The sequence below is a fragment of the Penicillium solitum genome (assembly GCF_028829755.1).
Source record: "Penicillium solitum strain IBT 25940 chromosome Unknown utg000005l_segment0_segment0, whole genome shotgun sequence".
NCBI classification, from domain to species: Eukaryota; Fungi; Ascomycota; class Eurotiomycetes; order Eurotiales; family Aspergillaceae; genus Penicillium; species Penicillium solitum.
In genome coordinates, this window is record NW_027072125.1 from 1,291,968 (window position 1) to 1,318,078 (window position 26,111).

The 26,111-nt window shown below is 49.5% G+C and overlaps 11 protein-coding genes across 11 annotated transcripts; 3 read left to right on the forward strand and 8 right to left on the reverse strand.

The window, feature by feature from the left end:
* Positions 1-136: 136 nt before the first annotated feature.
* N7455_008108 (uncharacterized protein) lies at positions 137-2,708 on the reverse strand (the record flags this gene model as incomplete). Its single annotated transcript, XM_040955679.2, has 3 exons — positions 137-955; positions 1,012-2,576; positions 2,690-2,708. 3 exons carry the CDS (start codon positions 2,706-2,708, stop codon positions 137-139), a joined length of 2,403 nt encoding a protein of 800 aa, XP_040813894.1.
* Positions 2,709-3,279: 571 nt separating this feature from the next.
* trm10 (tRNA (guanine(9)-N(1))-methyltransferase) lies at positions 3,280-4,512 on the reverse strand (the record flags this gene model as incomplete). The annotated part of the gene is made up of 1 exon (XM_040955634.2): positions 3,280-4,512. One exon carries the CDS (start codon positions 4,510-4,512, stop codon positions 3,280-3,282), a length of 1,233 nt encoding a protein of 410 aa, XP_040813973.2.
* A 221-nt stretch (positions 4,513-4,733) lies between these two features.
* N7455_008110 (putative NADH-ubiquinone oxidoreductase subunit GRIM-19) lies at positions 4,734-5,392 on the forward strand (the record flags this gene model as incomplete). Its single annotated transcript, XM_040955537.2, has 4 exons — positions 4,734-4,784; positions 4,880-4,986; positions 5,118-5,270; positions 5,344-5,392. 4 exons carry the CDS (start codon positions 4,734-4,736, stop codon positions 5,390-5,392), a joined length of 360 nt encoding a protein of 119 aa, XP_040813932.1.
* Positions 5,393-5,995: 603 nt separating this feature from the next.
* Positions 5,996-10,153, reverse strand: N7455_008111 (karyopherin MSN5; the record flags this gene model as incomplete). The annotated part of the gene is made up of 8 exons (XM_040955551.2): positions 5,996-7,349; positions 7,405-7,547; positions 7,606-7,864; positions 7,924-8,027; positions 8,084-8,308; positions 8,364-8,435; positions 8,486-8,610; positions 8,665-10,153. 8 exons carry the CDS (start codon positions 10,151-10,153, stop codon positions 5,996-5,998), a joined length of 3,771 nt encoding a protein of 1,256 aa, XP_040813865.2.
* A 737-nt stretch (positions 10,154-10,890) lies between these two features.
* Positions 10,891-13,500, reverse strand: N7455_008112 (sterylglucosidase 1). Its single transcript, XM_040955616.2, has 4 exons — positions 13,018-13,500; positions 12,021-12,952; positions 11,649-11,967; positions 10,891-11,600 (listed from the first exon to the last, which is right to left on the reverse strand). The coding sequence occupies exons 1-4, from the start codon at positions 13,399-13,401 to the stop codon at positions 10,968-10,970; spliced, it is 2,268 nt and encodes a 755-aa protein (XP_040813976.2). The 5' UTR covers positions 13,402-13,500; the 3' UTR covers positions 10,891-10,967.
* A 249-nt stretch (positions 13,501-13,749) lies between these two features.
* N7455_008113 (SKI complex subunit tetratricopeptide repeat protein SKI3) lies at positions 13,750-18,403 on the forward strand (the record flags this gene model as incomplete). Its single annotated transcript, XM_040955651.2, has 3 exons — positions 13,750-14,046; positions 14,106-14,306; positions 14,365-18,403. Exons 1-3 carry the CDS (start codon positions 13,928-13,930, stop codon positions 18,401-18,403), a joined length of 4,359 nt encoding a protein of 1,452 aa, XP_040814001.2. The 5' UTR covers positions 13,750-13,927.
* Positions 18,404-18,676: 273 nt separating this feature from the next.
* On the reverse strand, positions 18,677-19,411 carry N7455_008114 (OB fold domain-containing protein; the record flags this gene model as incomplete). The annotated part of the gene is made up of 1 exon (XM_040955581.2): positions 18,677-19,411. One exon carries the CDS (start codon positions 19,409-19,411, stop codon positions 18,677-18,679), a length of 735 nt encoding a protein of 244 aa, XP_040814013.2.
* A 179-nt stretch (positions 19,412-19,590) lies between these two features.
* On the forward strand, positions 19,591-20,472 carry N7455_008115 (COG1/VPS51 family protein; the record flags this gene model as incomplete). The annotated part of the gene is made up of 1 exon (XM_040955608.2): positions 19,591-20,472. One exon carries the CDS (start codon positions 19,591-19,593, stop codon positions 20,470-20,472), a length of 882 nt encoding a protein of 293 aa, XP_040814014.2.
* A 409-nt stretch (positions 20,473-20,881) lies between these two features.
* On the reverse strand, positions 20,882-21,853 carry N7455_008116 (DUF1917 domain-containing protein; the record flags this gene model as incomplete). Its single annotated transcript, XM_065605809.1, has 2 exons — positions 20,882-21,744; positions 21,799-21,853. 2 exons carry the CDS (start codon positions 21,851-21,853, stop codon positions 20,882-20,884), a joined length of 918 nt encoding a protein of 305 aa, XP_065460758.1.
* Positions 21,854-22,572: 719 nt separating this feature from the next.
* N7455_008117 (epoxide hydrolase family protein) lies at positions 22,573-24,307 on the reverse strand (the record flags this gene model as incomplete). Its single annotated transcript, XM_040955548.2, has 8 exons — positions 22,573-22,671; positions 22,732-22,887; positions 22,945-23,065; positions 23,122-23,308; positions 23,364-23,372; positions 23,435-23,707; positions 23,780-23,913; positions 23,994-24,307. 8 exons carry the CDS (start codon positions 24,305-24,307, stop codon positions 22,573-22,575), a joined length of 1,293 nt encoding a protein of 430 aa, XP_040814029.2.
* A 308-nt stretch (positions 24,308-24,615) lies between these two features.
* N7455_008118 (isopenicillin N synthase family dioxygenase) lies at positions 24,616-25,925 on the reverse strand (the record flags this gene model as incomplete). The annotated part of the gene is made up of 6 exons (XM_040955556.2): positions 24,616-24,663; positions 24,715-24,886; positions 24,933-25,069; positions 25,133-25,552; positions 25,602-25,709; positions 25,767-25,925. 6 exons carry the CDS (start codon positions 25,923-25,925, stop codon positions 24,616-24,618), a joined length of 1,044 nt encoding a protein of 347 aa, XP_040813890.2.
* Between the last annotated feature and the right edge of the window lie 186 nt (positions 25,926-26,111).

Below are 26,111 nucleotides of genomic sequence, written 5' to 3' on the forward strand. Positions count from 1 at the left end.
CAAAGAAAACCACAACATTGGAAAAGATGGAAAAGCACAAAAACATCAGGGGGTATGGGTAATGGTACAAAAATAGAGAAAGTCAAGGGGCCGATGAGGGGCCGATGAGGGGCATAGGGGGAAAGGAATGAGAAGGCTAGTACGGCGAGTTGACAATGTCATCCTTGCCAAGACGACTGCTCCATCCGCTGCGCGCACGGTTTGGTGTGGCGGGACCAGCGATACTCTCCCGCGTAGGCTTCTGGAAGGTACGCTTGGCGACCATGTTGACCTCGTTTGGTAGAGCAACGATGACATTCTTGTCAGAGCCGAACCGGAAGTTATCGGCCATGACATTCTCACCATAACGCTTGATGGTGTACGGGTCCTTGCGGTTGGCAACAACCTTCTTCATACTCCATGTGATGATGAAGGGACCGGTAGCGGTAACGATGCTGGTTTCCGTTGAGTCGACACCAGTATTGAAGCGTGCCGTGGTGAATGAGAGAGGCTGTTTCGTCTCGTGCTGGAACTGGGCAACGTGAGCGGGCTGCAAGCCGAGACGGCGAGGCTGAGGCTTCGAGTCCTTCGCGAAAGCACGCTCGAATCCGAGCTTGCCCTCGTTCTTGCCTTCCTTCTGCAGCGAATCAATTAGGAGAAGGTAGGTACGGCAAGTTGCCAGGACCCAACGTCCATCTGCAGATACATCAAGACCGATGATCGGTTCGCCGAGAGCCGGGATGTGAGTCTTCGCATTGATGCCCAGACGGTCGAACATGCGGATGTCACCCTTGTTAGATGCGACAGCAAGGTATCCCTTCTCAGTAGTAGCCATAGCCGAGAAGTCATTCTTGCTGGCGTACTGCTTGAGATCGGAGTCGACAAGCTTCTTGCCAGAAAGACGAGGATCGATGCGGTAAAGGGCGTTCTTGGAGACACCGACGAATGGCTGCGCCGCGGTCATTTGTGCGAATTTCTGCGAGTTTCGTTAGTTTATCCTGAGATAGATTCAAGACGCGCGAGGTAACTTACATTTTCTGGAGCAAACGTCTCTACGGCAATATCGTCATGGACCTTCCATTCGTCGACGATTTTGCCATACTCCAGATCCATCTTGTACAACGAGTTGGGATCATCTCCATTCTGAAGAATCATGTTCTGATCCTCAGCATGGAGCATGACCTTCTTGGGGCTGAAAAGGTTGCCCTTAGGGGTCTCAACCTTTGAAATAGTCGTGGAGAATTCAAGGTTGTTGTGAGCGGTGTGCTTGAAGACTCCGATCTTGGAACCGCGCACAACGAATGATCGATCATGCTTGTAGCCAACTGCCAATTGTGAGTTGACATTTCCATCTGCATCGCGCGTGACAACATCTTCTTCTTCTTCATCGCTGTCGTAGTGTTCACTACGCTGAGCATCGTCCTGGTCGCCATCATACTCCTCTTCGGCCTCTTCTTCCTCTTCCTCCACTTCTTCCTCTGGCTTGTCGTCGGCATCTTCCATCGTAAGATCCTGGAAGGCGTCAAGAACATAATCTCGGTCATTCTCCTTGACTTTAGTCCACTTCAACTCATTGAGTTGTTCCCACAGCGCCTGCATCAGACCCTCCTGGAACCGTTCTTCCGAAGCTTGGTCCTTGAATCGCAGGAGCCATGAGTAGGCCGAACCATCTTCACCGTAATGGTTGAAAATGAACGAAAGATATTCGAAGTTGAAGACGGGGTTGATATCGGCGACGACGGCTTGTCCTAACCACTCCTTGTCCTTGCCAGCAATCTGGAGCCAGTACTGCCAAGTACCGACCTCTGAGACAGTTGCAACGATGTCCGACTCCTGGAGCACAAAGGTTCCAGTGGAAAAGTCGAATAAATGCAGCTCGGCATTTTCCTTGCAGAGAATCTCCTTAGCTTCGGGATGGGCTGCAGACGGCGGGGCAGTAGTCGGTTCCTCCTCAAGAGTGGCAGTCTTAATCTGTCCTTTAGACTGGGCATATTCCACGTCTTTTGCCATAGCTGCAGCTGAATCCTCTGCTGTCAAAGAATTTCTGGTCGGCGAAGAGACCGGACTAGCAGATGGGATGGGCTTCTCTTCGTTGTATGAGAACTCCTCCAGCTCTGCCTCGGTAGCCTTCTGTGCACTGCGGCGGTGTTTACGTTCGTACTGACACTGGAGGGCGGCAAGCTCGAAAGTGGCAACTTTGTCTGAAGGGACGGAAGAGTCACAAATGAATTCAAAGAGATCACCAGCGTCGCCGCTCAGATCATCCCAGGCCAATATCTTTGCGCCTCCGTCACGGAGTTCAGAGCGAAAGTGGAGGGTTTGGTCCAAGAGGAAAACCTTCTCGTCCTTATCTAGGCCGTCGCCCGCGCCTTGCTCGCCGTCGTCGTCCGCAAGTTCTTCCTCGCCCTCTTCATAGGCTCTCTGGATTACAAGTTGATATTGGAAGTCCTGGCCGGTACGTCGGATCGTGGCAGCAGCGTCCTTGAAGATAAGCTCAGAGTAACCTTTGGGCGACTGTGGGCGGACCAGATACAGCTCGCCTTGGGGTATTTCGATGATGGATTCTTTCGAAGCGTCACCAAACAAAAATTTGCTCACTATTGAATTCAAGGAAGACGAGAGATTAGTTTACTAGTTCAAAATGACCAAAAAACAAAAAGATGCCCTTGTATGAAGGGCTTTGGCGGGGCATGAAAAGCGCGTTGCTTACCGTTGCGGAGCATAAACATGGTTGCGAGGGGCAGCTGCCAAACAAAAATGCCAGAGGCAGTTGAGAGAGGCAAGAGAGGCAAGAAGAAGTGAAAGGAAAGTAATGTAGGAAAGAGCGAAAGAAGCAGGCGCAGTGGCAAAGGCTCTTTCTGCTTATATGAAGAGGATAGCGAGAAAGAAGCAAAAGCAAGTCCTCAAGTGCAATAATCACAATGAAAATCGCTTCCGTCATAGATTCCAAGGTTGTGGCTGTTGTGGCTAATTGCTGAGGTAAGCACCCGAGTTCGCTCTATTCCTAAATAGGCAATATGCTTTTCTACATTCAACTTCTGCCGTCTCTTAGTCAAGGAAAGCGAGAATATATATATGGGGTAAATGGGCTCAGTTATTGAGAATTTACAAACCTGGTAGGAGTTAGTAAAGCATTGGCAAAAGGGACAGTAGAGGATCTCAAGGAGCTCAAAAGTCCCCTGCAGACGACAATCAATGCAAGACTATCGATACATGCGTATCTTCATATCCCAATCGTTGACTGTCTCTCTTTTGGCGTTGTAAATATGTACAAGGTATTCGTATTTTGGATAGCTCAAACTATTCCTTCTCTTCATTTTCGTCCTCGCTTCCTTCCTCAAAAGCGGCGATCTCATCAAGCTGCTTCATCTGTTCTGCTTCCATCTCTTCCTCATTCGCATCATCAGCATCATTCCCGGCGTTATCCTCGCCCTCATTCTTGTTTTCCCTCAAAGCTCCGCCTTTCCGGGTGGGAATAACCTTCATGAACGCCTTGCCCCAGTCACGGAGCTCCAACCATGCAAGCATGATCTCAATGACATGGTTGGTAGCCAATACCGGACGGTGTGCCATTTGAATGTACTGCCCAATAGGCAATTTGGCAGTTTTGATTCCCTTCTCAACCGCCTGGTTGTAACAAACTGCCTTGTGACGGTTCTTATCCACTAGCGCCCCCACAATATAAGTGCTGTAAGGCTTGAGCTCGGTCAAGGTATTGTCACTATCACTGCTGAGATAGATGATTTCCCCGTCCTCAGGCTTCGCATCAGTTTGTTCAGCGAACGGGCCAGCGAGCTGACCTCCTCGGGCGGCTGTCATCTGTTCTTTAGCCACTTCACCAGCATGCACAAAGTCTTCCTGGAAAAAGCGAACACGCTTCCAGTTTTTGTGGCACGCCAACACAGTGTCGAATCGCTCTTTCAGTAGTTTGTCGAATGACGAGAACATCATGTGCCCGTTGAATACTGCGCGGCTGTTGTCTGAGTATGATCGCGTGAGCTGGCCAGCCAATGAGATGCGCTCTCTATCAGACATCAGCTCGTCGTAGCCGCAATCCATCACGAACGTCAGAGGTAGTAGTGTTGACCTGGTGTGCTTGGCTTTCTTGCCTCGCCATAAGTGGCGGAGCTCGTTGACAGCTTCCTCGCCGCCTTTTTCCCTTGCCTCCACAACCATAGCCCTGCGACGGTCTCGCTTTTGTATGAGCTTTTCCTTCTTCTGGGACTTTTGAAGCGCGCGCTTTTCCTGGTGAGCTGCAGCGCGGCGTAGTTTCTTCATTTGATTTTTTGACATAACAGGCGCGGCTACCTCGCCGCCATTTTGAGGTGTAGATTCATTGGCAGGTTTTGAATCCTTCTGGACCGTAAATTCTGAGAGATCGAGAGGTTCGTTGCCAATCTGAGCGCACGCGGGCTCCGGTTCGTTACCGGCAACCTCAACAGCTCCAGTCATGACAGGACCGAGCACCTCGCGGGTGGTATCTTCGTCGTGGTCAATTTTTGCTAATTTCCGAGGTCGTTCTTGCTCTTCCATCGTCGTGTAGTGGAATTGGCAAGCAAAAGATAAAAGGTGGGCTGTCGACTGTAGATCAAAAGTTCAAAAAGTGCCCGCCCCGAAACTCATCAACCAATGACGTGCGCCGCAGCCCTCATTACTGTGCACATTTCACGTGACCATCCAGACCCAACTTCTCCAATCGTCACAGCGGCTCCTCGCTATCCCTCCAAGCCCTTTACCCGCTCATTACCGTCACAATGCCTCAGGATATGCCCCCAACGGGGGGCTACGCTCAAGTCCAGTACAAGGTAAGCCATACAACCCAGTTTCCAGGCTCCCAATGGCCCTGCGCACCCAGCACACAGACATCCAAGCTAACAGTTTCGTTTCTTACTTTCTATAGCGAAACGTCCCCGCCCGCGGCTTCAAGCCCGCCTACTACATGATTGGCATGCATGTTATCATGGCCTACGGTTTCTACAAGTACTTCCACGGTGTCCGTGAGCAGCGGTACGTTTCGCCCAGCAACAGGCTCCTTCCCTACCTCCGATCGACCCGAGAGAACCGCAATTGGAACCCGATGCAAACCGGGTAGCGGAAGCAAGAAGTGAGCTCAATGACTAATATGTGTATGAACACAGTGAGCTCGCTCGTGAGAAGATCTGGTCCCGTCTGCACCTCACTCCTCTCCTTCAGGCCGAGGAGGACCGTGATCAGGTCCGCCGGCACTACGCCGACAAGGCGCGCGAGAAGGAGCTTCTCGGTACCGATGCCAAGGTCTACAACTCTGACCGGTAAGTTCTATGCAAGCGCAGTTTGGCGCTGTATCATTTCCTGGATTCATGCTAATGTTGCTTGCCTTGACAGCTTTATCCGCCCTACTTTCGCCTATACCCCCGCCAACCTCACTCAATAGACAGTCTGACAATGTCACACATGTTTTGAGCGATGTTGTACCTCATTTCCCTCCTTTTGACTCTGTATGATGCTGGTGTTTTGGGATGCTTGGTTGGGTGACCCCCTTGCCTCCATGGTATACGGACTGAGCTGGGCCTTTCTGATCGTTGTGGGAGAGCTAGAAGCATTGTGGTGGTAGTTGGGGGTAAACTGTCTCGAAGCCATTTCGAGGAAAACATTGTAGATATTACTTGCCTAGTGAAGGGTTTAGTTCAGTCTTTTGCAATATGTCTTATTTCTTTGCTCGTTCAAAATCTTCATCCCGTGGTAGAACCACAAATAAGCTAATAGTAGAGAAAGTAATAAATTTGTGCATAATGCTATGTGGGTTTTTTTATGATATCATCTCTTGCAAACCGCTCGCTAACGACGGGGGTAGTTGATAAAGCTGCAACGCAGACCTAGGCAGAAAGCAGGGCGAAATGTGAAATGGGAGTCGGGCCGCGAGTGGTGTACAGAATGGAGATGGACAATCCATGGTATGTGAAATGAAGAATCAACCAGCCCGACAACACCACAGCGTATCCAAACTTTCCGCTGTCCAAAGGGCATGATGCTTGGCCTATCCAAATAGATCAGCCACACCACCAAGATCAGGACCATCGTTAATATCGACACGGTGATTCTGCTGCTGGGTCTCCATCTCATTGGTCATGTATCGCTCCTGCAATGCTGAACGGGCCTTACGACGTTCCTCGCGAGAACCCAGTATCTTCCCTTGCTCGGCAATACTGATGCCGCGCAAGGGTTCAAGAAGCTCCAATACTAATGCACGCTGCTGCCTTGGTGAGGTAGTGCGATGAAGTGCAGACTCGGTACTGGCCACTTTATCCGCGCTGATTCCTGGCAAGCTCAGGAAAACGGCACGAGGGGTCTCGCTACAGAAGCCATAGAGGCACCAAATTGATGCAATTAGCTGGGCGAGGTCCTTTTGCATATCGACAAAGTATGATTCATGTACAGATGAAATGCATGCTGTGAGGACATCAGTACATATGAATTCGCGGATGGTCGCGATTGTTTGGGTGTCCGGGGTATCGTTTGTTGGCGCAAAGTCTTGCAGAATTGACCGAATGACGCGGGTGATAATGCTGCCGCTGCGTGTATCGCGCATGCGAAGAGCGTGCGTACAGAAGAGCATGACTGGCTCAAAGATCTGTGGGGAGGAGAGGACGAAATGGCGGATAGAATCAGAGAGGTTCGGGGTCGGCTGGGGTGCACTGGGGTCCGATTCAGTCCCATCTGGGTCTGAGAGGTAAGGGTCCGTCAGTATTGGGTGTCTTATGCTTATGAGTGTCCGACGGATTAGGGAGGCTTTACCACCTCTCTGTGGATCGAATAGACTGGCTACCATGATCACAGCAGAGTAAGTCAACTGGCGAAGGACACTTTCGGACTTCATCTCCGTGGTGAGATCTCCGTCCGAAATTCCATTCCTGCGTTGTTCAATGATTTCCCATTCTGTGGTGACTTTTCGATCAATGTTGGTGAACAGAGTCGATAGCATGGGGGGCAAGAATTGGCTGCGGAATTGCACAGGGCAGTCGTCAATCAGACAACGCGAGATGTTGAGGAGAACCGAAAACTGGTGGGAGGAGAGATGCGGTGAGTCAACGAACAATGCTTCAGATAGGGGTCCTGGGAGTTCGGCGAATCCATAGAAGTGCTCTCGCATCCGGCTCATGCTGAATAGCATGGAGTAGCACGCTTCACGGACAGCTCTGACTTTTCCTCGAACTGATGATGCAAACCCTTCAAGTGTAGACTTCGATGATGTGATTCTGGCGTAGAATTCGTCGCGGCTACCGATAGAAATACCAGCCTGCCAAAATCGATCTGTGAGGATGCGTTCGACTACTGGTTGCATGCCTTCAACCATATTCCAATTGGCAGGGTTGTGGAAGGCATGGGCGTGTCTTGAAATTGCAAGTTAGCTTGATGGCATGAAACTGCATTAGCATGCTAAATTACCTGACAAGCTGCAGCAAGGTGGGAAGAATAACAGGGATCAATTCGTGCCACATCTCGCAAGCGGTCACATAGGCTGGCGTAGACTTTTTGACTCGATCTGTGGAAACAGCCAACATAGTCTTGGTACCACGCAATGGCAACAGCTAGAATATATGGGTCAGATTGGCCCTACCACAGGGAATGAGGTTTGGCTTTTCTTACCTGAAATTTTCTGGTCATCTCTTCTTGGACTAGCCTTCCTTCGGCATCCAAGACAACTTCCGACCAGTCTGCCAGTTTCTGTGCTTCTTTGGATTGCATGTATGGGCCAACATTTTCCAATCCAAGCATGTTGCAAAACCCGGGGAAAGTGGAGCTGTTCTGACGAAATTGGTCGTCTTGCCATGACTGTTGGATGGGCTGGAGGAAGGCTGAAAGCCGATTTTGGCGCAGATAAGGATCAGCATTGATTGCGCGTTGCCTGCGTCGAGTCAGTATGGGGCGATTGAGATGGATAGCAGGAATCAGAAGAAAATTTACATAATAATGAGCAAGATGGAAGTCAGTTCCATTTGCAACTTGTCGTCGATACGGTTAGCCAGCGTGATTTCTTTGATCTTTGGCTCAAGGAGGTCATAGAAAGTCTGCAGCAGGCACGGTTAGAGAGCAAAGGACGATCAGTATGTGAGGATTGACATACATAGAAGTAGTCCGCATAGCGCATAGCCAACCGACGAAGTTCAGAGCTTGCCAATCCATGAAGTTCTTTGACAGCCTCGGAATACAATGGGTATTCAGACCGATCTGGTAGACGTGACATAAGAATGTGTTCCAGAACTTTGAGCGCAAATCCTGGATGATTGTCCAAAGCCCTCGAAGAGATGTCGACAGCCAATTTGATGACTCTTTGTTTCAGAACAGGATCCTATGTCGAAGAGATGAGTGGAGGGAACTCCTTGGATTTGCGCAAAATGACATACCTCAAAAGATTTTTGCATGAGAGTTGAAGCCCAGTTTTCCACCGCATGTTCTAATTCCATTCGTTTAGATTCCTGTTACGTATTAGCAACCGATGATTCATTTTTCTGCTTGATCCTCTTACATCACGTTGGGGTGCTTTTCCATGAGCTGAAACCCACTTGTTGTAGCCCTTGATGACAGCCTCTACCACTGCAAATTGAGCATCCGCTCGCATGAGAGGAATCGACGATTTGGAGAAAGTTGCCACTGTAAAATGAATTAGTCGCTGAGTCCATAGCTCGGTAGGTTGGTAACACTCACTGCTAAATGGCTGAACACCGCTATACAAGTTGTCGAGGTTGGTGTCCACCCGGGCGAGAATTTCGCGCACCGCTTCTTGAGGACGCTTGACTGTGATGATTTCGATAATCGAGGAACAGTAACGGCGGTAATTTCCGACAAAGGCATGGCGTTCGGGAACTGTATCGATGTCTTCGACTAAGAACTGTACCGTAGGATCATCGGATTCGGTCGGGAGAGACTCCCAACGAAGAAGTCTCTGGGTGCAAATGTTCAAGAACTGAGGAGTGTGTTCTACCACAAAGTCCAAGTTACTGATTTTTGAGTTTTGTAACAGTCTGGACCAAAGATGCAAGCAAGGTATGGAGACCGTCAAGCTCTGGTGCTGCATGATATTGGCCATGAATTGCAGGAATGGCGGCACATTCAAACGGTCCATGGTAGAGACTAAGAACTTGTCGTCTTCCAAGCATCCTGCGATATATGAGACCATCTCAGAAAGCTTTTTAGAGATAAGATATTTGGGATCGTCGACGTCATCTGGGCCCACGATTGACCATTCGTAAAGCCTTTGAAGAACAACAAGGTATTCCGACTCAAAGATCAGACAGACTAGCTCGTGCGAGTCTTCGCTGCCGATGGTATTTCTTCCATAGAGCGCATGAAGTGCTTCAATTGCAGAGAGAAGCACCTGGTCATCTTGACAAGGCAAAGCTCGGAAAATGCTGGGAACAACCTGGGACGCAATAACACCTTTGTAGACGGACCATGACAAGGCAGATCTCAGAGTTGCCAGGGCCTTTACGGCCGCATCCCTAGCCTGTTCCGAGCTAGAGACATTCTGGACGCAATTGTCGAGAAATTCGCAGATTCGAACTAGCCAGCCCTCCTGTCCACATCGTGGGATGGTGGGGATGTTTTTGTCCCCAGTAATTTGCTCTACGATACCTGCAGGGGTAAATATCTCGATGAGCGACCGGTTGAGCTCACCTCCCCGTAACGACGAGGCAGTATCTTCTCGGAAAAAGACATCCTCAGAAAGGGTCTCAAGAACAGCGAGTACCAGCTCTTTGTGAACGAGAGATGCACCCCAGAACTGAACCAGGTTGTCATCCATATCCATCCAATCCAGGCCCCAGGTCTTCTTGGCGGCCTCGGCCCACAGTTGGGAGATCTTATTCCGGAAATAGGCAGGGTCTTCGGGGCGGATGTTCTCGGCGAGTTGCAAAATCATCATGCGTAAGGTCTTGGCTTCTTCGGGGTTCGTGAAGTTGTATTGGCGAAGAACATGATCGAGGAGAGTGAGACCGAAGTATCGGACAACGGGCTCATGCTCCATACGGGAAGCCAAAAGGAAGCCATTTCGCGCCGCGGCATCAGACTCTTTCAAGTTCTCCACGAACTGGGAAGCCTCCTTCCGTATATCATTTGACGACGTGGGGTTGTGAATGAGTTGCAGGGCACGGATGATGTCGGCCATGCCGCCCTCCGACAGCTCCTCCGCAGCCATCTTGTCGACGCGTTGCAGAAGTATTTCGTGAACAAAAAAGTAAAGTCTCGGTCTCGTGTCACTGTTGTAGACCGCGTCTCATAGTCAGAGGAGCGCAGGTAAGACTCGATGGCCGTTGAACTTGTCCTTTGTTAGTTTAGCAGTCGGACACCGCAACGGCCATCCGCACGCGCCACTCGCTCTTTCCGGGGGAAGGGTGGCTCGAGGTTGAGGATCGGACTTGAAGTTGTGAATCGGTACTTTTGCAATGTAGATAGTTGGCGAAGTAAGATCACGAGAGGGAATACTTGCAGAAGACAATTGGTGACTTGTCGGGCTGAGAATTTTCCCTGAAGATCAACAAGGGCACACCGCTCACCCGTTGATGCTCCGCTCTTCTTTCACATTTGCGATGCACTTGGATAGAAGACTCGATTGAAGCATTTCAAGGTTATAGGTGATTATTTAGGTAACAATTGCTATAATATTTCTTTGTTCTATGCTAATCAACGTTGTTTTGGTGTCATCATAGCTGCCTAGTAATGCGAGCTAATGCCCCTCACCATTGTTTATCTTATCTCACATACCCACGGTCGTTATACTTCGACTTAGTTAACTATAGACCTGTCACATACATATACACTCAAAAGTAACTTTGAGTTTGATTTAAAGAATCATCTGATGCCTTTTGTCCAGTTTTTACCCTTTGAAGTTTAGAGAGCCAATGTAAACAAAAACGAATTGAAAAGAGAGAGAGATATATAAGGAAGCAATTGATCTCAATTTGGCAAATAGGAACTTCAGCTCTCGAAATATAACCTTGGAACTAATAACTTCACATCATGACACACTGGCCCTTCTGGCATTGCTCCAGATAGCTGACGTCAGCACCTCCAGGATTAGCAAACTCCCCAGGCTTGCGCTTGAGTCCCTCGATCTTGATGTCCTGTTCTCCTTCAGCATGCCACCATCGCAGGTGCTGTAGCTTGACACCCTGGATGTCTTGGACGCCAATGTCCCACTTGCCGCCGCTGATTGCAACCACGATGCTGCTCTCTGGGAAGTGGAACTCAGGAAGATATATTTCGGTTGGGGCATTTGCGGTGGTTGGCCCTTTGGCCGTCAGCGATAGAGTAAACGCACAATTCTTGAGATCGAAAACATGACTATCCAACTTCCCGCTCACGTAAGTTGGACTCGGGCGGAGATATGCCTCTGCGGCGCGATAACCTTGCTGCTCTCGCAGAGATGGCTGGGAGCGGTCACTGGAGATCGAAGGTGTTGATAAAGCACCCTTGAGATTACGAGGTTCAACATTTGGCTCTGCTCCGCTACTCTGGCTTTCCGAGTAGGCCGGGGAATGGGTGTCAAGAGGCCGTGTGTTGGATCCTGCTGGTAGTTCTAGATCGTCGCGAGAATAAATGGACAGGTCCTCCCCGTTCCATTGGTCACCCCATTCGTGGTCGTTCTACGGTGTGTCAGTACCATTCATGTTTTGAGGAGCAAAGATACCTACCTGTGTGACATATACCCACAGAGTGAAGCCATTAGAAGTACTGCCCTCCAGTGCAAAATGATTTGCATCCATGGCGCTGGTTTGGCTACTATAGTCACCGGTCTTGTATGCATTCTTGTCGTCCATGTCATAGGGAATTCCAATCTCAGTAAATACCACCGGATGACTGCCCATGTAATTCCGGCTTTCATCGCGGAGGAACTTGAGCTGGTCACGCAAACAGTTACGAATAGCCGTTTCGCCAACCTTGAGCGCAAAGGCAGGGGTGAGGTACTTGCCCCGGAGAACCCCGATGACATCCACATTGTAGAGTCGGTTCCTGCACGAGTCAGTACACCGGCATCTAATTAAATAACCTTGACCAAATCTCACCAATGCTTTGTCAACAGAGTTAATCCATCATAGAAATGAACCGCATGGACCATGTTCGGGTCGTCGTCAGGAGTGCCTTTGACATCTGGCGGTACCTCCATCACAGGTGGCTGGCAAAACATTATTGCGTCGGACCAGATTCCTCGAATGGCATTTTTATATGCTCGGTAATGATCCAAGAAATACGAGTTGGTAAATTGCTCATAGTCAAGTGGCGCACCCGTCGTGGGGTTCTTGGAGAAGTAATCCTTCTGTAGAAGCGTGTCTGTAGACGGGTCCCAAACTCCATGCTGAGCCCAGATGCACTCTCCAAGTTTCCACCCAGGGTCACGTTGCCAGCCATATTTGCTATCATCATGGTCAGCTGGCAACCAAGCTATCTCACCTGCCGGGTCCACCAGGTCTGTGCCAGTCTTATAAGGTCCGAAGTTTCCAAATGCCCATGTTGTTTGCTCGCAGGCCTTGCCTGAGCCAGTGAGCATTGCTTGGAATGCTGTCGGTGAAGTACCAAGTTGCAGTTGCTGCTCCGGCGGAATTACTGAAATGTCTTGCACACCAATAATGCCGCGATGAGGCTCGTTCATGCTTTCCCAGCCAATGATAACTTCGCCATCAAGATCACCCGCTTCATGAATTCTCCGTGCCAAATATGCACACGCGTCAACAAAGTGGTTTTGGAGATAATCTTGAATGTTCATCCCATCAATGACTGCCTTAGGAGCAAAGTCCCGTCCAGCCCAAAACAAAGTAAACATGGTTTGACAAACCAGTCTAGTATAATTTGTGCTCCAGATCATCTTAGGAAACTCCGCAGGAATATCGTATGTATTTTGAACCAAGGCGGCTTCCGTGTTCTTGAAGGTTTTAGGGTTTAGTCCCGCTGCATAGAGCGTCCACATCGGCGCCCCAGACCCTCCTGAGAATCTAGACCACTAAGAGGGGGTTAGTTAGTATGAGGGTTGTAAGTTCTTTGCTGGGGCGATTCACATAAACTTACCACATCCTGATGCGGGTCCATAAAGACCCAGAAATCGTATTGTTTGGCTATCCGGAGGACTCCTATCGTGAATTCAACCCACTCATGGTCATAAACTCCCGGTCCCGCATGCTCGATGGCTTCCCAGGTAAAGATGTACCTGATAGTGTTATAGCCCCATTTCCGAAGGCGCTTGAAATGAATATGGGCATCCTCTAGTGGAAAAGGCCGTCCAACGAATGAGACATTGTCTGCGTCAAAGAACTTGTCGGCGATGTATGTGGGGATGTCGGGTGTCTTTGGGTATTTCGCATCGCCCGCCACGTTTATCCCCCTTAGTGTAATCTCCCGGTTGTGAGGGTCTCGGAAAGATTGTCCCTCGACTTTCAGGCGGAGAGGGGCCATTGTTGCCCCAGTGGTACCGAAGGTCAAAGTTGAATGAGGTCGTAGTGCCGCGCGCGGGATGCTCAAGGGTGGGCAAGTCAAGAAACGAAGTATACAAAGTTCACAGCTCGTGGGAGGTAGGTATCTAGACACAGGCAACGACTTTCCGATTCAACTCGACCAGCAGTATTGAAATAGCTTGCGGACGAGCTTTGGTAACCTTTTACGAAGGTCACTAGTGCCGAGCTGCCCGATATCTTCACTCAAATCACTAGAACACGTGATTCTGACCACTCAGAAACCTCGCAGAAGATCTTGACTCCCTCGAGTTTCTCTTCGTTCTCAGAACGTCCACAGTGAGATCCCCAAGGTGATTTCTTTCTTTTATTTGCCGATTCAGACCTTCAAGCTAACAGCAAGCTCATTGCCAGCCCGAAGGTCCATCAGTGTCCACCTTCGATAACGATAAGAAGTGACGTATCGCGAGCTAGCCGACCGGCTTTGCTCCACTAAGACAGTTTCTCCCCGCTGCCTTTGCACAACGGGAATGATGTCGAGCAAAGCGGCATTGAAAGCTGTGCGAGCAGCTTTGGAATCGCAAGATTACCAAGCTGCTGCTGCAAAAGCAAAGGAGCTTGTCAAGAATGAGCCGAATAATTACCACGCGTATGATAATTCCTGATTCTGTATGGAACATGGCTAACTTGGTTTGTTTTTTTTTTCAGGAATGTCTTCCTCGGCCTCGCTTGCGATCGATTGAATAGGAACCATGATGCGGAGAACGCCTATCATGCTGCGTTAGGTATCAATCCCAACGATAGAACTGCTTGGCAGGGCTTGGTCTCCCTGTATGAGAAACAGGGTGGCTGTGACCATGATGGTTATCACAAGGCAGTCATTGCCCTTGGAAAGATATTCGCCGAGAAGTATGCTTTGATCCCTTTGTGATTTCTGTAGGAAGGACATAGTGCTAATACCTTCTAGCGACGAGAAGGAACGCTGCCAAGATCTGATCAACAATTACACAAAGACGATGAAAAACAAGGGGACCCTAGCCCAACACAAGCATGCATTGGAACTCCAGATACCGGGCTCACCTCTGTACGACTTCCTCGAGGGCCGGTTGCCTCGTCCAGCCCAAACATACCAGCGATTGATTGATATCACCGAGCGCCAGGAAAGAGAGTTTATCAATCGTGAGATTGGAGAGCGCAGAACGCGGCTTGGTGCTCGCATCGAACAAGTCACTCAGGAAGTTCGTCGGGAAGCTGCCAACAAGAGCCGATTGGACCAATTTTATCAAGGAATGATTGATTGGACCAACGACGATACGGAACGCCGTCATTACGAGGAGAAGTTGTTTCAGCGTGCATATGAAGAACTCGGATTTCTGCCTGATGCCGAGAAAGAGGGGAAGAGAGCGGCTGTTTTTAAGGCAGCACATGACATGGTGATCATCAAACATCCTTTCGAACCCGCATGGAAGGTTTTCCTGGGGTGGCTGGATGTTCAGGATTTCTCCCAGTATGATGTGGGGCACCTGCGCGAGTACATTGAGTTCTTCCCAGAATCTGGGCTCTCGCGGGTTCTCAAAGGTTTCTTACTGAGCGAACTATCGCCATTTCCCAAGGACCCTTCGGACGAAGCAAATGACAAAGATGGCAAGGATAGCAAGGAAATCACAGCCACACAGCCTGGCAACGAAATTGACGACGGGGAGACTGCTCCTGAGGACCCTCTCGTCCTTATGGTCACGGGCTTGGATTCCGCTCGAGACTCCATTATTGCCCACCGTATCCTGGCAAATGTCTACCTCTCTTTCGAAGATTATGAGAGCGTGGTCCATGTTGCTCGTAAGGGGTTGCTGTACATTGAGAAATTGGTAAAGTACAGTGGTGTCAAGATTCCCAACACCATTGATTCCCTGAACAATGCACTTGCCAATGCCATGATCTATTATCAATCCCCCCGATATCATCCAGATGCGAAGAAAATCTTCGAGGGGATCCTCAATCGGAACCCAACCTCCTCCAATTGCCTGCTTGGGATAGGTCTGATTTTGAAAGAGGATCAAGACTATGCAGAAGCTGTTGACTTCCTGCGGCGGTCACTTGAACGCGATTCTGCTAACCTCAAGATCCGCGGAGAGCTTGCTTGGTGTGAAGCATTGAGTGGTGATATTGAAGGTGGCCTGGTCAGTCTTCAGGCTACGCATGAGAACCTGAAAGAAGCCCAACCGGACAACAGGGAGTTCAAGTCTGAGCTTCTTTACCGCATTGGTTACTGCCAGTGGGAGCTTGACCCGTCCGCAGCTGCGCGCAAAGATCGCAGTGGTGCTTATGCTAGCCTCTTTGCTTCCATCCAGGCGAATATGAACTTCGCTCCAGCATACACCATCCTTGGCTTCTACTACGCAGACTACAAGAAGGATAAGGCCAGAGCTCGCAGATGCTTCCACAAGGCATTTGAACTGTCTGCCTCTGAGATCGAAGCCGCCGAGCGTCTTGCCAGGGGCTTTGCCGACTCGAAGGAATGGGACCTTGTTGAAGCAGTTGCGCAGCGGGTTGTTGACTCCGGCAAGGCTAGGCCTTCCCCTGGTTCAAAGCGCCGAGGGTTCAGTTGGCCATATGCGGCACTGGGTTCTGTTCAGGTTAACAAACAGCAATACAGCAAAAGTGTTGTGTCCTTCCAAGCAGCGCTTCGACTCGCGCCATCAGATTACCACTCATGGGTCGGTCTTGCCGAAAGCTATCACCACTCTGGTCGATACAACGCCGCCACCAAGGCCTTTGAGCAAGCAGGACTATTGGAACCAGCGCTCTCAGATAAAGACAAGGAACATGTATGGTTTGCAAGGTATATGCTGGCAAACGTCAGGCGGGAGCTTGGCCAGTATGACGCCGCCATCGCTGCCTACGAAGATGTCCTGAAATCCCGGCCTGGTGACATTGGTGTGACTCTCGCGCTTCTTCAGACCCTGACTGAGAGTTCGGCGAAGAGCCTTGGCCAAGGTCTCTTCAATGATGCGGCAGAGCTCGCATACCAAGCTATTTCGGTGGCCAGTGCGCTGGCACAGATCAAAAGCGACATTTTCAACCTGTGGAAGGCTGTAGGAGATGCCTTCTCCAACTTCTCCTACATGAAGGCCAAGGCAGGAAAGTTGTCTGCTTCCAGCTGCAAGGCTTTACTGGAGGTCGATCTCGACCCTATGGCCCTTGATGTCATGACCGATATTGATGGCGTTGGAACTGATTGGCTTGCAGCTAATGAAAGTGAAGAGCCGATGCTATCTGAGTTCTATGTTCACCTGTCCATAATCGCTTTTAAACGTGCACTCCACGTTTCCGTGCATGATGCTCACTCCCAAGCAGTTGCCTGGTACAACCTTGGTTGGGCTGAATATTTGGCCTATTGCAATGTGCAGCCGGACTCGACCAAGAAAGGCAAGAAGTCTCGCAAGTTCATCAAAGCAGCCATGCGCTGCTTCAAGAGAGCAATCGAATTAGAGGCGGGCAATGCCGATTTCTGGAACGCACTGGGTGTCGTCACTGCGATCATGAGTCCGAAGGTCTCTCAGCATGCGTTTGTCCGAAGTTTGCATCTGAATGAACGCAACGCGCAAGTCTGGACAAATCTCGGAGCACTCTATCTCCTTTATGACGAAGGCGACGTAGCATACAAGACCTTCTTGCGAGCGCAGGCCACCGACCCAGACTATTCACCGGCTTGGGTTGGCCAAGGCTTCGTTTCACTGAATGTTCACGAGACACAGGAGGCGAGGGGTTATTTCGAGCACGCCTTTGAGATCTCAAACTCGTCCGATATTCTCACTAAGCGCCAGTTCAGCTTGACCCACTTTGATCATCTCAATGGGGCCTCATCCTCTAATGTGGCCGAACTCATCCAGCCATTCTTCGCACTGCACCAACTCTGCATCCAAGATCCGTCAAACTTGCCGTTTGTGCATCTCTCGGCCCTTTTGGCAGAAAGAATGGGCGAGACTGCAGATGCCGAGTCTAAATTGCAGGTTGTCTGTTCAGGCATGGAAGATGAGTTTGAAAAGACTGAGTCGCCAGCTTCCCTTTCGAGGTATGCCCAAGCAAATGCAGATATGGCTCGTGTCCTGCTTGCACGCCACTCTTATGAAGAGGCCGCCGAGAAGGCCGAGCTCGCGCTCTCTCTCTCTGGGGAGGACGACGCGGAGAAATTTGACCCCGAAACCTGCAAAAAGCTTCGTCTGTCTGCGCATCTGGCCGCTGGTCTAGCATATTACAGCCTGAAGTCTATGGACCAAGCCATTGATATGTTCCGTGACGCCCTCGAAGAGGCAGAGAATGCTCCGGATGTTGTCTGCCTTCTTGCCCAGGTCCTATGGGCCAAGGGTGGCGAGGAGAACCGGTCTGTTGCTCGCGAGCAACTGCTCGACTGCGTGATGAACCACCCTAGCCATATCGGAGCAGTCACCCTTATGGGTGCCATCGCTCTCCTCGATGCGGACCGGGACGCCATTGAAGCAGTTGAATCAGACCTTAACAGCATGATCTCGCGTGATGACATTGATGTCCACGACCGAGCTAAAATCATCAAACTTCTGAGTGCCATCTCAGCAATGGGACTCAACGATAATGCAACCGTCCCCGAAAGTGTCAGGCGCCTTGGCGATGCCACTACTGCTGTAATGCTTACACCCGGCCAATCTGCCGGATGGATGGAGTTGTCGGCAGCGTCGCGACACCCGTACCCAGCCGCCATGACTATCAAACGCGCTTTGCGGAGCGTGCCTCCTTACGGTAATCTCGGAGCTGAGGAGCTCAGCCAAGCCTACGCGCAAACTGGAAAGGTCGGTGACGCTTTCCGAGCGATCATGATTGCCCCGTGGAAACGTACTGGATGGGAGGAACTGAACCACAATGTACCTACCCGGAACATGTGGACACGCTGCACTGGCCATAAATCGGAGGATTCGGGCGACGAGAAACCTCTCCCGGCATGGAAGCGCTGTACAGGCCATGGACCGGAGTAATCGGACCATGAGGTAACTACCCTGCCACACAAGCGCCATACAAGCGCGAGAGCTGGGTGGACTTGATGCACAGTGTATCTACTTTTTAACTGCACATCAGTTTTTTAGCGAATGAACATGACAACATCAAATTCAACGCAAGAAATGTATTCATGATAGATTAAGAGAAATGCAAATCCCATACCTTAATAATAAAATCCGTAGTAAAATCCGCAGTAAAAGAACCACACTCAGCTGGCTGTTCAGCCAATTGAGCCCACATGACTTCTCTTCTCATTCTCTCTCAACACCCGCAGTCTTCTCTAGCAACCTAGCCTTCCTACCATCCCTCCACGGTTTATCCAAAGCCTCAATCTTGCCCCCAAGTAGAGTAACAGATCCCGGAGAAAGCAGCACCATACCTCTCGCAACAGATGGATTACGGAGCAAGAGCTTCGCCCCAATAGCAAGTTTTTCCAACGCTATCCCATCAATACGTTGCATTTCAACACCCACAGCCATAGTCCCAGCTGCATCCTGAAGAATAAGCCGGTGCGGCCCATACCCACTATTCCCCGACGCACTCGCAGCACCGTTCGCTGAGTTATTATTTGCGCGGTTGTTCTCCGACGCCTCGGGGTCCTCGCCTACAGCTATTGTGCGCACAATTTCGCGGCCACGGATGGCCTCGCCGTGCTCAACACGTTCAATCGCTTCGATCTGGCTCCATAGACTCGTGCCAATATCTTCAATGTCTAGCACTTGCACGGGGATTGAGCCTTGCAGCCGTCGCTCTTGGACTGTCGGGTCATGAATGTCGACTGGTAGTACGCAAGATCTGTGTTTGGAGAGTGATTCTTTGATATCAGAGGCGAGAAGACGGAATATAACCGTCTTTGCGAGAGCCGAGGGGGGGATATTTCGTTGCGCTGTGCTGGATGATGATAGGAAGGCATTGAGCCAGGGTTGGGCGACTGAGAGGGACTTGGTGCTCAGTATCTGAGCTGCGATTTGATCAGGACTCGTCATGATGTGTTGGATTCCCTTAGGATCATATTGGCGCGTATGGTAAATCAAAGGAAAGCATCAAACTTGGGGAAGCTCTCAACGCGAAAAACTAAAGCACAGACCACCGCTTAAAGCCATTGACCTGGCCCGACGGTCTCACCTCCGACAACTCCGATACACCTCCCTTAAAACCTACCGCAATGTCGACTCTATCATCCCCACGTCCGTCCATTGCCTCCTCTCGAGCTCATTCCCCGGGCCCAACCTCCTCCCGCCCATCACTCGATGCCTTGAACACCAACGTCAGCGGGGGGCTCAGCGCCGCGTCTACCCCATCCACCGCACGAGCTCTCTCCCCCTCACTCCATCTGCGACGCAATCGCAGCGCCCTACGAGACTACTACAACCTCAAACCGCCCGGAGCAGACACATCTGCCTCCCGAGACCCATCTCGCTCCCGGAGTGTGCCGCGGAACACAGATGCAGGAGATATCTCCGATCCAACCGCTCTAGGGTCAGGAACGGAGCTCGATAGTCCAGACTTCGACCCGCAGCGGTATGTCGAGCATCTCTTGTCATCGTCATCCCTGTCCACGGTGCTCAAGGCGGAGAACACGTTAGTTGGAGATATCCGCACTCTCGACGGAGAGCGGAAGGCGCTGGTCTACGATAACTACTCGAAGTTGATCCGCGCGGTGGAGACAATTGGAAAAATGCGGCGTAGTATGGATGATCGCGGTGCGCCGTTGACTATGACGAAAACGCTTGGTCCGGCTATTGCTTTTGTTGCTGAGACTGCTGGTGGACTCATTAAGGAAGGTGAGGAGCAGCGCCGGCGAATGAAAGAAGCGAAACAGGAAGACGAAGCTTCAACTCAGAAACGCGAGAAGGATACTGTTCGGTGGGTGCTTGCTGCACCACAGAGATTGGAGAAGCTTGTGGCGGAGGATAAACAGGAGGATGCGGAGAAGGACTGGAAAGAGATCCAGCATTTACTGGACACTTGGGGCGATGTTAAGGGGGTTGCTGAGATTCGCGAAGCGTGTGAGAAAGTCATGAACAGGGAAAGTCACGATGACTGAACACCTGCTTACAAACACCGTTCTTCGGCCATAATCCATGTGGTTGGAGCTCGGCAATGGACTGACTGCTGCTGAAGTGAGCTATCACTTCTGGCTGAACCGACAGCTGTGGCCATGAATGAGCCGGCTCATTCATGAAGGCAAATCGTTCCCGATCTATGCAAGACATGATCAATCGATATCTGCCTCCCGCCAGTCCCAACGAACACCCCACGAAACCACCGCTGCCCCGGCCTTCTGGGAATGCCTTGGGCGTACAGCCCACCATCTGCCACCAATGTTCGGAAATACATCAAGTATCATAAATATGTAGATAACTGCGTTCAGAGATACCCACTACAGCATAACATTAATCGTCAATCATATCCTCGTCAATCATAAACAGACTCCGCCAGGCAATAATCCCTACCTATTTCCCCTCAAGCACCTCCCGACTCGAATACATACTCGCCTTGAGCCCATACTCATTCTTAGAATTAATCTCCAGATGAGTAAACGCATCAGACTTGTAGTAAACAGACCGAGGCCCCTTCCCAACAAGCCCAATATCAACCAACTTACTCACAACTCGCTTAACATCCTCAACATCCCCAAAATCATCCGTGTAAACGCAAATCAAACGACTCTCTCCACCCCCATCATCAGTAGCAACTTTCACGACATCCCCAAGCTCTCCTTTTTCCATCGCCCTAACAACCGCCCCCCAGAACTCATCAACCCGATCAACAGTCGGAAAAAGCATCCACTTCCCACTAGTAACACCAGTCTCCCTCGCGACATCAAGAATACTTTTCTCAAGCTCCTTCCGCATCGGATTCAATTTACGCGTCAAAGCAGCCGTAGTCTTCGCGCCAGATTTATCATGCGCCTCGCGCAGGACTGCACTCTCATTCTCGTACTCCTGAAGAAGCTCCCTGCCTTTTCGAAGCAGGGTGGGAACATCCTCATCCCCATTCTGCTTGGATGGCATATGCGGATTGAACATCCAGATCCAGGGGCCTACGTCCGCGGATTCTGTTGTCGATGGCGGAAGACGCGATAAAAAGCGAGCTATGGGCTCAGTCTTCCCGCGCTGGTTGCGTGGTATGACGCCTGGTTCTGGGGATGCATCGTCCATGGAAATGTCTGATGATACGGCCTTTGCGCGTGTCGGCGGCGCGCGCAGTTGCTGCTGGATGGTTGATAGCAGCTTCTGGTGGGTTTCAACCCAGAATGGCTCTGGGTCGTAGAATGAGACTTGTGCTTCTAGTTGGGTCTTTTCATCTTCGTCGCCTGATATGGATTAGATGGGGCTCTTGGGTGGACTGGAGTATGTGATGGGGTTACCGTAGAAGCTTGATTCGTCGGATAATATTTCGTCGGCTGCTGTAGTTGATGCCATTCTTTAGGTGGCGCTGGAAAAAGAATATGATGCTCCGATGGTTTCGTTGAGATGTAGTTGGAGATGTAGTTGGAGATGGGGGAAGTAGAGTGAAGTAGAGGTGGGCGCGATCTGATAAACAACCCGCATTTGAATCTCCCGCGGCCTCAACTACTTTACTAGTCCACCAATCTATGAACATCTACGACTAAGTGTACCGGGGAGATAACTCTCTCATTGGATAATCCATGGATATTGCCTATTGCCAGGCAGTAATTTATACAGTTATCCCCTCTCACTTATAAGGTTTCCAAGGTTCTAAGGTTAGGAGTCATCAGGATCAAATATTATTGTAGAAAAGCGCTTTTTATAGACTTCATATATGTATATATATAAAAAGATATTTAAAAAGACACTATAAGGCCATATAAGCAGAAAACCATTAATTGACTCTTTATAATTAATTGTATGCTCTGCAGTAATTCCATAGAGTTAACCTAGTTAACAAGCAGTATAAAATCTAACAAATAAAAGAGAAATTCAAATTGGTATAAAACTTTAAAAATTTTGGTTTGGAGCCAATGGCAAATTTACGCAGGGATTCAGCGGTTCTTTCAGGCCAATAAATATGTTCTACGCAGGCTTTGGTCGTTGCTATAACATGACAGTCCCTGAATATATCCTAACATAAACTCATTTATATAAACACTCACACTTATATCCTGGTTATTGGCCCCAACTTATTTGGCACCAGTAATACCTGGCCACACCTGGTCTACGAATTTGACCAGATCTGCTTTCAACTCATCGGGTCGCTCTAATGCCGCAAAATGACCACCCTGTAGCAAACCAGCATCAGTATCAAATCCCATTTCTTGTTTAACTGCCACATCCCATACCTTCTTATGCTGCTCCCAGAATACCAAGTCTCCAGTGGTTTCAACCCACGAGCGCGGCAGTGGAGCAAGTTCCATAGGGAAGGACGAAAATCCAAATGGCTTGTGGATATACCAACGGGGGTCATTGGAAACCGGAATTGGTGGCGAAGGATAGTTCTACTCATTCTCATCAGATTTCTGCTCGTGAAAGTCTAAAATCTGGAGGAAACTCACCTGTCGATAAGTATAGATCGCTCGAGGGAACGTCTCCGTAAGCCAGTACAAGGTGACAGATTCCAAAATATCCTCTGGGGCAAGCGGATCGTCGACCCATTCCAGGAATTTCTCTCCAATCCTGTAGGTGTCAGCTTTGCAGTTTTTGTCGATTACACTTTGCTTTCCGCGGCTTACCACGCTAGTAGAGCCATAGGGCTCGATGACAAAACGTGCCCGATGGTGCTGGGTCGAGTGCCATGCTCAGTTGCATAGCCTGCACCTGTAGCAATGAATTTTGACATCCTCTCGATGCCTTTTATCTCAGAGGCATTTAGGTGGTCGTCCGTTATTCCGTCTGGCTTTCTCATGAAAACCACGTTGACTGGATTATATTGGCATTCAAGTCATCGGATATCCTCTATGAAGAAAGTACTCACCGTGTACAGCTATATCACAACTTGTTAGAAAAAGCTTAATCCACCCAGTCGGAATATCATGTGTTTCATACCTTTGCAGCTCTCATGGTCCACACCCAAATGCCTGGAAATCCGACTCCCAATGTCACCTCCCTGGGCAACATACCCGCTCTCAAAACCAAGGCCTTTCATCAGTTGATCCACAACACGAGCAATGTCACCTGTTCCAAAGTCCCTATCCAGTGGGGGTCCAGAAGAGAAAGTGAACCCTGGCAATGAAGGTACAATCAAGTGATAAGGCAAGGTTTCCGGCGTGTACTCCTCTCGGAACTTTTGCAGTATAGGCAAAAACTCAAGGAAGCTCCCTTTGATACATTAGGTCAGTCTCCACGAATTGTTGAATTTCTCGTTGTGAGATCAAGATAGTATAGACCTACCAGGCCATCCATGCAACAACAAGATAGGAACAGCATCCTTCCTTTCCGAAAACAACCCTACAAAATGAATCGTAAGACCTTCGATCTCGGTCGTATATTGAGGGAAACTATTGATTCGATCCTCGGAAGATTCCCTAGTGTGACATTTCAGCCCTGTGTCCAATATCATGTATGCATTGTAGTGCACATGCACGGTGCGCTGGGGTGTCATTACCAGTGGTAAGACCTCAGCCACTGATCCCGCATGGTGACTAGCCAATCTGTAGTGACACCATAGCGACGGTCTGTTTGGGAATTCTCGTATGTGGTCGGTGCCAATTTCGCTAATTTTATTAACGTCTCGAGCTCGACCAGTTTAGCTTTGGGGATGGTGGCCGTGAATGGTGTGAGCGAGGCCGTGGCCGTCGAGGGCGGGGTACTGAATGGCAATGACATTGTGAAGTCAATGGCTTTTATCCTGGATGCTGCGTACGTTGTTCGATACACTTTAATATACGGCTCTGTGCTTAGGCAACCGTCCGTCGTCATGTGCGGGGTTCCTATGGGAACAGGCCTCGCCCGCCCGGGATTTGATGCTTACAAACTCTTGTTCTGGATTGGGACACCGCTGGGTTGAATTTGAGAGGACATTGGTTCAAGGTCAAGTTAGATTACATAGGATGAATTGATCAAGCCTTTAAACAATATGTATATGTTGGATATACATCCGATGATGTCTTCGTTCTGATTCGGATAAATAATATGGACTTGTAGAATTTTATACTTCAAGTATAGGTTCAACACAGCAGGGTAGAAATTCTTTCTGACAACAAAGACCCATTATCCACTACAAACCCCTAGCCTTCATAGCCAACGTAAGCCTTCGATAACTTTTCGCGAACCCACTATTCCCTTGTCAGTTATCACATCGGTACTAGATCTATTCTATCACTTACCTCGCCTGCCTTAAAGGGATCTTTACATGCAGGTCTATCATCCGAAATATGATTCGGTAGAACTGACACTGTTGTATCATAATCGACCCCAAAGAAGAAGGGAATGGAGTATCGTTCTTGTCCGGTCAAGTTTGTCACCCGATGAATAGTCGACTTGAACTTTTTATTCGTCCTAAATAAGTCAGCACACGCCCTGGTGAATAACCGAAGTATCTTACCAAATTGACAAGCAATCTGCAATGTTGACGACCAGTGTTCCCGGCAATGGTGGTGCCAGTATCCACTCGCCGCTGTGACTCAATACTTGTAGGCCCGGAACACTACCCTGGGAGAGGATAGTGAAGCATTCGAAATCCTGATAGCAAATACGGAAATTAGTCTTTTGTTATTTCCTTCTGGGTTTTAGTCAATTACTTACCGTATGAGCCCCAAGCCCTTCACGGACTTCCTCCTTCACCGGTTGAGGTGGGTAATGCATCATCCTGGACGTGACACCTGGGTTCTTGGTCATCGAATCGAAGTGCTCTTCGGGCAATTCCAAAGCGAGGGCGAATATTCTCATCAGCTTTCGGCAGAGCCCTAGCATCATGACACAGTATTCAACATAGGTCTCTGTAAAGTTTGGAAGTATATCTTGGCTAGGCCATTGATTATCTCCGTACAATCCATAGGGATCATGGGGAAGAGGGTCATCTTTCGATTTTTGAGGATCCATTGCAGTTTCATATCCGATGTCGAATGCTTCAGAGAGAGAACTGACTGCATCGTCTTCCGCAATGGGATCATCGTCCGTCCCAGTGGATTTCTCACCTCCTAGGGGGCTGTAACCGCGGAATTTCTAGTAGAGTCTTAGTATGTCCTTTCTTTGTTCAAGTTTGCTGACGCACAGGAGAGTTCCCAATATAGAACTTCATCTTTTGCTCTTCGGGCAGATCGAAAAGCCGCTTTGCGGAACAGTGTATGCCATTGATTTTCTCCTCCGGAATTCCATGGTTCTGAACAAACAGTATTTATATCTGATCATGCTCGGTAGTACGATAAGAGCCACGTACCTTGATGTAAAAGAAACCAACCTGAGTGCAAGCATCATAGATTGATTGAGCAAGTTTCCGTCGCTCATAGAAATTTGGACTATCCAAAGACGAGAGGTCGATAATCGGGATATTCTTACAATCGGCCAGCTGCGATCTCTCGGTCTTTGACTCGGTCATTGTTGTATGGTGCTGCTGAGAGAGATGGAGGAACTGCCACTTTATACCTCGCGGGGTAGATCCCGTTATCTTCACCAACCACCAATCGCCGATTGTACAACTGCCGTGCCGATTCTAATAGAAATATTAATATAGACTACATATCTTTGCACTTTGTTGGCTGATATTTCTGCTTTTTATCTTCTA